The 11,667-nt window shown below is 45.5% G+C and overlaps 1 protein-coding gene across 1 annotated transcript in view; it reads right to left on the reverse strand.

The window, feature by feature from the left end:
- The window catches only part of ARHGEF28 (Rho guanine nucleotide exchange factor 28), a 265,840-nt gene extending 255,012 nt beyond the window's left edge, over nucleotides 1–10,828 (reverse strand). The window contains exon 1 of the mRNA XM_038765447.1: nucleotides 10,788–10,828. Coding sequence (XP_038621375.1) covers nucleotides 10,788–10,820 — 33 coding nt within the window. The 5' untranslated portion in view covers nucleotides 10,821–10,828. The remainder of the gene's footprint in view (nucleotides 1–10,787) is intronic.
- Between the last annotated feature and the right edge of the window lie 839 nt (nucleotides 10,829–11,667).

Consider the following 11,667-nt stretch of genomic DNA (forward strand, 5'->3'; position numbering starts at 1 on the left):
GTCTAGAAAGGGGAGAGTGACATTAATATAAATAATTTATAACATAAAAATGATCAATATGAGTATATAATTTGTAGGGGCCTTTTAGGCAATCTTTTTTATGTCAATCTTCTTTCCCCAGCCCTTTCAGTAAACTTCTGCACCAAGAGTAGAAATTACACTGGGAATTGACATCAGGTATTATTATTCTGTTTTAGAGAAACGGTGTGGCCTAATGGAAAGAGCAAGAGCCTGGGTGTCAAAGGAACTGGGTTCTAATCCAAGTTCCACCACTTGTCTGCTATGTGACCTTGGTCAAGTCACTTCACTTCTCTTTAGTTTCTCTTAGTTCAGTGCCTGGCATGCAACATTTAAAAAGGTGGACAAAAAATGATTAACAGAGGAGCAAGGGAAGGTGGCTCTCCTTCTATGATGGAAAAAAAAATGAAAGATTGGAAGGTGCCCAATGGGGTGTTGGTTAAAGTTTCTGAAAGTCTGCATCTTGTTCAACTTTGGTGAGGACAGAGAAATCCTCACAGCCTTGTGTGTGTGGTGTGGATGTATAAATACATTAAAAAAAGACTAACTCACGGCACACAGATCACCCAGCAGAGAAGTGGCAGAGCCAGAATTAGAACTCAGGTCCTTCTGAGTCCCAGGCCTGTGCTCTATTTACTAGTGCTCCCGGCCAAAGGCTGAACTTTCTACTCAACTGTTCACATCTACTAATTCTGTTGTAATGTCCCTCGTGCTCAGCTCAGAGTAGCCACTCAAGAAATACCACTGCTCAATTGCCAATATGTTGGCTCCCCTCCCGAATCCTCACGGCTCTCTAAGAATTGCCGGATCAAGTTCCAATGGTTGGTCTTGACTCTGCTTCATTCCTGAGAGTGACGTTATCATCATCAATCATCGGTGGTATTTATCAAACACTCATGAAGAGAGCACTGTACTGAGCGCTTGGGAGAGTACAACAGAGTTGGCAGACACATTTCCTGCCCACAATGAGCTTACAATCTAGAGGGGGTTACAATCTAGAGGGGGTTCAGTAGTAACCCTGCAGTTCACCTGTCAGGACAGAACTTGGAGAACTGATGGATTTAAAACAGGATACGGCGGGTACCATCCTGAAATCCCCAGCAAGTCAAATGGACAGAACACCTCCCCATTAAAAAAACTGACAAAACCCAATATGAGACACAGTAATCTCCTTTCAGTGGAGGACAGACATCCAAACTCCAGAGGATCTGAAAAGAAACGATTTTTAGCTTATCCTCTTGTGTGAGAGCATGGGCATATCCATATTCCAGACAGGAGTAGTTCTTTGTGATCTTTCTGCCCTAAACTGTACTTTCTTCTACTCCAAACCCTCCCAGCCATAAAAGCAGCACAAACAAGTAACTACACGCACCCATTCTTTAAAGTAAGGACACGGTGACCCAGTTTTAACACACCCTTCTATTCATCTCAGCTTGTCCAAGCATAATAATAACTGTGGCCCTTGTTAAGCCCTTACTATGTGCCATGCACTGTACTAAGCACTGGAGGAGATACAAGATCATCTAGTCCCACACGGGGTTCACTCTACCAGGCCCCCACGCAGTATTTACGTACATATTCTTCTACCCTGTAGCTTTCCCTAATGGCAGTATATTTTAATGTAGAAGCAGCACGGTGTAGTGAATTAGACCGTGGGCTTGGGAGTCAGAAGGTCATGAGTTCTAATCCCGGCTCCGCTGTGTGAACTTGGGCAAGTCACTTCACTTCTCTCTCCCTCTCCGTCCCCCCCATCTTACCTCCTTCCCTTCCCCACAGCACCTGTATATATGTATATATGTTTGTACATATTTATTACTCTATTTATTTATTTATTTTACTTGTACACATCTATTCTATTTATTTTATTTTGTTAGTATGTTTGGTTTTGTTCTCTGTCTCCCCCTTTTAGACTGTGAGCCCAATGTTGAGTAGGGACTGTCTCTATATGTTGCCAATTTGTACTTCCCAAGCACTTAGTACAGTGCTCTGCACATAGTAAGCGCTCAATAAATATGATTGATTGATTGATTGATTCTCTGTGCCTTAGTTACCTCATCTGTAAACTGGGGATTGAGCCTGTGAGCTCCCACATGGGACAGGGACTGTGTCCAACTTGATTTGCTTGTATCCACCCCAGCCCTTAGTACAAAGCCTGGCACATAGTAATCCCTTAACAAATATCATCATTATTATTATCATTCCCCATTAGGATTGCTATCAATCAGTCAATGGTATTTACTGAGCACTTACTATGGGCAGAGCACTGTACTAAACCTTTGGGAGAGTGCAATACAGCAGAGTTGGCAGACATGTTCCCTGCCCACAGCGAGGTTACAGTCTAGAGAGTAATGGAAGCATCCTACGCTAATGTATTCACTGACTAAATGTGTAACTGTTCTCATCCCCAGTTTTCTGTATTGGGCAATATCTCCTGCACCATTCTTGCCCTTGGATCTGCGACCTTTGGACATTTGATATTCGCCCCACCCTCAACCCCACGGCACTTATGCATGTATCTTTAAATAATACATTATGAATTACTATTTATATTAACGTCCATCTCCCCCTCTAGACTATAAGCTTGTTTTGGGCAGAGAATGAGTCTGCTAATTCAATCGATTATATTTATTGAGCACTTACTACGAACAGAGCACTGTACTAAGCGCTTGGGAGAGCACAGTACAACAGAATAAGCAGACATGGTCCCCACCCACAACGAGCTTACAGTATAGAGGGGGAGACAGACATTAATATGAACAATTAATAATACATAATATAAGATATGTATATAAGTGCTGTGGGGTTGGGGCAAATATCCTGTTAGATTGTACTCTCCCAAATGCTTAGTAAGGTTCTCTGCCCATAGTAAGCACTTAAACACCACTGATTGATAGTAAGAGCCCAATAAATACCACTGATTGCTTAATAGTAAGCACTCAATAAATATGACTGATTGATTATCATCCTCCCCCTCAGCACTGAATGTCTATACAGTGAGGAGGACTGTTAAAGGCCTGGGGGAGCAAACAATAGAAATAAAAGAATCCTTGCCCTCGAGGAGCTTACTATCTAATAGGGGAGGACAGCTGATTCACATGAACAAAGATACACTAGGTGAAGGAAAGCAATCAATCAATCATATTTACTGAGCGCTTACTGTGTGCAGAGCACCGTACATCTGTTGCACAGGTACATCTATTGAAAAACATGGAGGTGCAGTAGATGTACTGGTAAAGTGAGGTGGAGTTGGAGAGTGGGAAGAGGAAGAACAGAGAAATGATGATTTATTCAGTTTCAAATAATCGTACCTGACAGTCACCGAACAGAACCTCATTAAGCAGACAACAGGAACATTCTGTACCTTTTAACCACACTCAGTCACCTTCAGTTAGATGTTTGTAAATAAACAAATACATGGCACTGGACTATGCCTAATGACACTTGCTCTTTGAAAAGCCTGGGGATGGTAGCTGAGTCTCTGAATCTTCCTGAGTGATGTACATTTTAACCCAGCACCCGTGGAGGGGAATGAGGAGCGTGTGAATATAAAACCCAATTCTCCTCTCATTGAAGTTTTCGTGAAGGAGACCAAGGAAACTCTCCTAAAGACTTCCCTGACTGGACTCCTCTAGACTGTAAGCTCACTGTGGGCAGGGAATGTGTCTGTTTGCTGTCTTATTATACTCTCCCAAGCACTCACTGCAATGCTCTGGACACAGTAAGTGCTCAATAAATACAATTGAACGAATGACTCATCTCCCAATGTTATTCTCCCTCCCTTCCTGTGTCACCTATGCACCTAAGTCCATTCCCACTGAGCCCTTTGATACAAACTCCACCCCAAACCCCGCATTACCAAGGTATGCATTCTTATACTTGCTTCCCCTATCGATAACATTTTACTGTTTGTCTCCCCAACTAGACTGCTAATTCCTCGAGATCAGGAAGCATGATTACCAACTCGACTGTGCCCTCCCAAGCACTTAGCACAGTGCTCTGCACACAGCAAGCATTCAATAAATACCACTGACTGACCAAGCAAGGAAGGCACCGGTCATCAAAAAGAGGTGAGAAGTGTGTAAATGGACTTGTTGCGGTTTCAAACATCTGCATTAATGTTCCCCTGAATAACACAGACTGTCCAGAGCTGCCTCAGTCTCCAGAGCGCAGGGATCAGGCCCTCCACAAAGCCCCCAATCAACAAAAAGTTGCGGTATAGTGCGTGCATCTTAACCATTGCCACAAACACGTATGCAACCATTTCTTCGGACGTCACATCACATTGCAACCAGACAGTTGGACGTTTCTGGAAGAATGACATGTTGGAAGAACAGTTATTGGAAGAAGAATGGGCTAGTGGACTGGCCTGGGTGTCAGAAGGACCTGCGTTCTAACCCCAGCTCTCCCATTTGTTTGCTCAGTGACCTTAGGTAAGTCACTTCACTTCTCAGTACCTCAATTACCTCATCTGCAAAATGGGTATTAAGACTCTGAGCCCCATGGAGGACAGGGACTGCGTTCAACCTGATTTGCTTATATATCCCCCAGCATTTAGTACAGTACCTGACACATATGAAGCACTTAAATACCACAATTATTATTATTATTCTCTGTGCCTCAGATACCGCATCTGTAAAATTCATTCAATTGTATTTATTGAGGGCTTACTACTTACTGTAGTAAGGTTACTTACTACTTGTACAGATTTATTACTCTATTTTACTTGTACATATTTAGACTGTGAGCCCACTGTTGGGTACGGACTGTCTCTATATGTTGCCAACATCCTCGACCTCTCAGCTGCATTTGACACTGTGGACCACCCCCTTCTCCTCAACACGTTATCTGACCTAGGCTTCACAGACTCCGTCCTCTCCTGGTTCTCCTCTTATCTCTCCGGTCGTTCTTTCTCAGTCTCTTTTGCAGGCTCCTCCTCCCCCTCCCATCCTCTTACTGTGGGGGTTCCCCAAGGTTCAGTGCTTGGTCCCCTTCTGTTCTCAATCTACACTCACTCCCTTGGTGACCTCATTCGCTCCCACGGCTTCAACTATCATCTCTACGCTGATGACACCCAGATCTACATCTCTGCCCCTGCTCTCTCCCCCTCCCTCCAGGCTCGCATCTCCTCCTGCCTTCAGGACATCTCCATCTGGATGTCCGCCCGCCACCTAAAGCTCAACATGTCGAAGACTGAGCTCCTTGTCTTCCCTCCCAAACCTTGTCCTCTCCCTGACTTTCCCATCTCTGTTGACGGCACTACCATCCTTCCCGTCTCACAAGCCCGCAACCTTGGTGTCATCCTCGACTCCGCTCTCTCATTCACCCCTCACATCCAAGCCGTCACCAAAACCTGCCGGTCTCAGCTCCGCAACATTGCCAAGATCCGCCCTTTCCTCTCCATCCAAACCGCTACCCTGCTCATTCAAGCTCTCATCCTATCCCGTCTGGACTACTGCACCAGCCTTCTCTCTGATCTCCCATCCTCATGTCTCTCTCCACTTCAATCCATACTTCATGCTGCTGCCCGGATTATCTTTGTCCAGAAACGCTCTGGACATATTACTCCCCTCCTCAAAAACCTCCAATGGCTACCGATCAATCTGCGCATCAGGCAGAAACTCCTCACCCTGGGCTTCAAGGCTGTCCATCACCTCGCCCCCTCCTACCTCACCTCCCTTCTCTCCTTCTACTGCCCAGCCCGCACCCTCCGCTCCTCCACCACTAATCTCCTCACCGTACCTCGCTCTCGCCTGTCCCGCCATCGACCCCCGGCCCACGTCATCCCCCGGGCCTGGAATGCCCTCCCTCTGCCCATCCGCCCAGCTAGCTCTCTTCCTCCCTTCAAGGCCCTGCTGAGAGCTCACCTCCTCCAGGAGGCCTTCCCAGACTGAGCCCCTTCTTTCCTCTCCCCCTCATCCCCCTCTCCATCCCCCCGTCTTACCTCCGTCCCTTCCCCACAGCACCTGTATATATGTATATATGGTTGTACATATTTATTACTCTATTTATTTATTTATTTATTTATTTTACTTGTACATTTCTATCCTACTTATTTTATTTTGTTGGTATGTTTGGTTCAGTTCTCTGTCTCCCCCTTTTAGACTGTGAGCCCACTGTTGGGTAGGGACTGTCTCTATGTGATGCCAATTTGTACTTCCCAAGCGCTTAGTACAGTGCTCTGCACATAGTAAGCGCTCAATAAATACGATTGATTGATGTACTTCCCAAGTGCTTAGTACAGTGCTCTGCACACAGTAAGCGCTCAATAAATACGATTGTTTGATTACTGTAGTAAGATTACTTACTACTTACTTGTACAGATTTATTACTCTATTTTACTTGTACATATTTACTATTCTATTTTGTTAATATATTTTGTTTTGTTGTCTGTCTCCCCCTTCTAGACCGTGAGCCCGTTGTTGGGTGGGGACCGTCTCTATATGTTGCCAACTTGTACTTCCCAAGCGCTTAGTACGGTGCTCTGCATACAGTAAGCGCTCAATAAATACGATTGAATGAATGAATGAATGCTGTGTGCAGAGCACTGTACTAAGCGCTTGGAAAAGTACAATACAACAATAAACCGGGATACTCCCTGCACAACAAGCTTACAGTCTTGGGCGGGGAGTGGGGGAAGACAGACATCAATAGAGATAAATAAATGACAGTTATGGCCATAAGTGCGAGGGGCTGGGAGTAGGGGGAAGAGCAAAGGAGGCAAGTCAGGGTGATGAAGAAGGGAGTGGGACATGAGGAAAAGTGGGGATTAGTCTGGGAAGGCCTCTTGGAGGAGATGTGCCTTCAATAAGGCTTTGAAAGCGGGGGGGGGGGGGGGGGGGGGGGGGGGGGGAGTAATTGTCTGGCAGATTTGAGGAGGGAGGGCGATCCAGGCCAGAGGCAGGATATGGGCAAGGATTCAGAGAGAGAGAGAGAGACGAGATCGAGGCACAACGAAAAGGTTAGCACTAGAGGAGCAAAGTGTGCAGGCTGGGTTGTAGAAGGAGGGAAGCAATGTGAGGTACGATGGGGCAAGGTGATGGTATGCTTTAAAGCCAATGGTGAGGAGTTTTTGTTTGATACGGAGGTGGATGGGTCATCACTGGAGATTTCTGAGGAGGGGGTGGTGACATGTCCTGAACGTTTCTGTAGAAAAATGACCTGGGCAGCAGAGTTAAGTATGGTCTGGAGTGGGGAGAGACAGCAGGCTGGGAGGTCAGCAAGAAGGCTGATGCAGTAATCCAGGTGGGATACGATGAGTGACTGTATTAACGAGGTAGCAGTTTGGACGGAGAGGAAAGGGCGGATTTTAGCGATGTTTTGAAGGTGGAACCGACAGGATTTGGGGACGAATTGAATAATTATGACTGTGAGCCCCATTGGGGATATGGACTCAGTCCAATCTGTTCAGCTTGTATCTTCTCCGGTGCTTTCTACAGTCCTAGCACATAGTAAACACTTAAATACCATAAAAAAAAATTCCTACTTCCCCAACAGTGTTCCAGCCAAAACACGGAGTGAAAACTTGCGCTATGGGAGAACTGAGTACTCTTTAGTTTTCTTTTTTTCCCAGGTTTTCCTTAGGACTGTTGCTGAAAATTTGGATGATTAAAAAGCCCTTAACCTAAAAAGCTATTGTACCTTCTCGCGGAAACTGAAAACTGCATAAATGAGATCAAAGTCCTTGGGCCACAGTTCCAGCCCGAATTTTCTCCGTCAGCTTTTCCAGCATTATGGACGGATCACACTCTAATGAGCCTCAGGCGCACAGCTTAGTAACCCTTTGTCTCCAAAAATGACTCGCCCGAGGGCCAGAGCCTTTCCATGCTCACAAGTAGGTTGGAAAGACTGAGGGAGCCAACCCACCCACTCAACCACTGTGCTAGAATTTTTTTTTATGGTATTTGTTAAGCGCTTACTATGTCTCCAGCACTGTCTGAGCGCTGGTCTAGGTACAAGTTAATCAGGCTGGGTACAGTCCCTGTCTAACTTTGGGCTCACAGTCTAGGTAGGTATTGAATTCCCATTTCGCAGTTGAGGAAGCTGAGGCACGGAGAACCTAGGGGACTTGTAATAATAATAATGATGCCATTTATTAAGCACTTACTATGTGCAAAGCACTGTTTTAAGTAATGGGGAGGTTACAAGGTGATCAGGTTGTCCCACATGGCCTCACAGTCTTAATCCCCATTTTACAGATGAGGTAACTGAGGCACAGAGAAGTTAAGTGACTTGCCCAAGGTCACACAGCTGACAATTGGCGGAGCCGGGGTTTGAACCCATGACCTCTGACTCCAAAGCCCGTGCTGTTTTCCACTGAGCCACGACTTGCCAAAGACACACATCAAGTGACTGAGTCAGGATTAGAACCCAGGCCCTTGGGCTCCCAGGCCCACGCTCTATGACTACTCACTCATATTTATTGAGCACTTACTGTGTGCAAAGCACCATACTAAGCGCTTGGGAGAGTATAATAGACACATTTCCTGCCCACACTGCGCTCAGTCACTAGGCCACACTGCTTCCCAATTATGAATTATGCTATTTAGTAAGCACTTACTATATGTGCCAAGCCCTGGAGTGGATATAAAATGATCAGGTCTAACACAATCCCCTTAGCAGCAGAATCCCCATAGAGAAGTAGCATGGCTCAGTGGAAGGAGCCCGGGCTTTGGAGTCAGAGGTCATGGGTTCAAATCCTAACTCAGCCAATTGTCAGCTGTGTGACTTTGGGCAAGTCACTTCACTTCTCTGTGCCTCAGTTCCCTCATCTGTAAAATGGGGATGAAGACTGTGAGCCCCCCGTGGGACAACCTGATCACCTTGTAACCTCCCCAGTGCTTAGAACAGGGCTTTGCACATAGTAAGCGCTTAATAAATGCCATCATTATTATTATTATAGCACCCGAGAGGCTAAAAAATGAGGCTAAAAAATGGGTCTGCCCAATTTAGGGCCTCTGCTACTTGGTGTCCTGATGCTTATGAGCAAACTCCTCTCCCTCCTGCCTGATCTTCTTCCACCATTATACTGTGACCCCACAACTCCACCCACTTGGCAACTGTAAGCCACTGGCCACTAAGATCACATCTGGGTACACAGCTGATTCTAAGTGGGTTAGATTTTTAAGTTTGCCTAAGCTTCCTATTTTGCATTATCTGCAGAACAGCACCTTACTTCTTTCTACGTTCCCAGGTCGCATACCCAGGGTGGGAAGTTCTCTTTGTTGAGCTGTTTTTTTCCTTTATGGTATTTGTTAAGTGCTTTCTAAGTGCTAGGCACTGAACTCCCCTGCTTTCCTCTCCTCCTCCTTCCCACTGCAAAATAAAATATTTATTTTATTTGTACATATTTATTTTATTAATATGTTTTGTTTTGTTCTCTATCTCCCCCTTCTAGACAGTGAGCCCACTGTTGGGTAGGGACTGCCTCTATATGTTGCCAACTTGTACTTCCCAAGCACTTGGTACAGTGCTCTGCACACAGTAAGCACTCAATAAATACAATTGAATGAATGCAACCCTCTCTGCCCTACTCTCCTCCCCTCCCCACAGCACTTGTATATATTTGTACATATTTATTACTCTATTTTATTTGTACATATTTATTTTATTAATGATGTGTATATAGCTATAACTCTATTCTGATGGTACTGACACCTATCTACTTGTTTTGTTGTCTGTCTCCCCCTTCTAGACTGTGAGCCCCTTGTTGGGTAGGGACCGTCTCTATACGTTGCCAATTTGTACTTCCCAAGTGCTTAGTACAGTGCTCTGCACACAGGAAGCGCTCAATAAATACGATTGAATGAATGAATGAACAAAGTGCTGGGGTAGATACACGCTAATCAGGTTGGACACAGTTCTTGTCCCACATGAAGCTCACAGTCTGAATCCCCATTTTACATATGAGGTAACTGAGAAGTTAAGCGACTTGCCCAAGGTCCACAGCAGATAAGTGGCGGAGCCAGGATTAGAATCCAGATCCTTCTTAGTCCCAAGCCCGTGCTCTATCCACTTGCCTCATGTTACCAATGGAACCCCTGGAGGGACAGGTTCCATGTCTAATTCCCACCTGAATACCCCTTCCCAGCGCTTAGTACAGTGCTCTGCACACAGTAAGCTCTTAATAGATACTCTTTCTACGAATTCTCCTTTTGTCTGTATTTCACCATATTCCTCTATGTGATCAGTTACAGGTTTTGTGGTTCACGCCCTCCCTCATGATTCCAAACACACGCGCAGGCATGCACACGCATGTGCATATGCACACATGCACCATATTCCTCTATGTGATCAGTTACAGATTTTGTGGTTCAAGCCCTCCCTCATGATCCCAAACACACGTGCAGGCATGCACACGCGTGTGCACACGCACACACACCCTCTCGAAAAAGCTAATTGATATTACAGGATTGTCATCTAGGTCTGCGCTCTGCATTTATGAGCACAAAAATTCAGAAAAAAAGTCAGATGAAAAGTTTTTAAAAAAAAAGAAGTTTTTGGGAAGCAAAAAAAAAAAATTACTGCAATCAACTTAAGGGCTAGGCGGCCAAGTAGTGTAAAGTTCCCCCATCCCACTCCCCCCGTCTCACTACCCAATCTCAAGCAAGTGTCTGAACTGGACAGTAACTCAGTGTGTCTTAAAGAGCTCCCATTCAAAACGGGGGGAGAACATTTTTTCCCCACTGCATTGACTTGTCCCTTTGTGTGCAAGCCCTGCTGCAGAGAAGAAAGGGCCTCTTAGGGCAGCAGCCTAGCACTGTAGAACTTACGTAGAGAGGTACTTCACTGCAGCTCAACTCCATTGCTTCAGAATCTGCAATGAGAAAAAGGATATGGAGCGATTACCGCACTGCGTCTGGGAACACAAGCTAGTGATACATAACCAGCCGGGATAAAGCCGGCCAGGAAATTTTTCCGTACCTGCTTTGATCAATCAATCGTATTTATTGAGCGCTTACTGTGTGCAGAGCACTGTACTAAGCGTTTTGATGGACTAGTTGGGTGGGGAGGCTGTTTATTGAGCAAGGAGAAAGTGTGGTCGGGTACAGAAATGAGGTGCCTCTGGCCACCTGTTGCACAGCAGCAGGTAGCGTGACAGCAGTAAAGGCACCAGATTGGGAGTCAAGACACCTGGGTTCTAGTCCCAGCTCTGCCACAGACCAGCTGTATGACCTGAAATGATTCCCTTACCCGCTCTGAACTTCGGTTACCTCTTTGGTGAAATGGGGATGAGATCTGCTCGTTCCTTCAAACCATGAGCGCTAGGGTAGGTAGGCATTGTGTCCAATCTGATAATCTACCCCATTGCAAAGCAGAATACTTGGCACTTAAGTCATAATTATTAGTAGGACCTCTCCCTGTCGGCTATCTCTAATTGCTTCCTAGGAATCATTCTATTTTAAGATATTGAAGAAAATGATGATGACGATGATGGCATTTGTTAAGCACTTACTACGTGCAAAGCACTGTTCTAAGCTCTGGGATAGATACAAGGTTGTCCCACGTGGGCTCACAGTCTTAATCCCCATTTTACAGATGAGGTAACTGAGGCTCGGAGAAGTTAAGTGACTTGCCCAAGGTTACACAGCTGACAATTGGCGGAGCCGGGATTAGAACCCATGACCTCTGACTCCCAAGCCTATGCTCTTT

This window comes from Tachyglossus aculeatus, chromosome 23, assembly GCF_015852505.1.
Source record: "Tachyglossus aculeatus isolate mTacAcu1 chromosome 23, mTacAcu1.pri, whole genome shotgun sequence".
NCBI classification, from domain to species: Eukaryota; Metazoa; Chordata; class Mammalia; order Monotremata; family Tachyglossidae; genus Tachyglossus; species Tachyglossus aculeatus.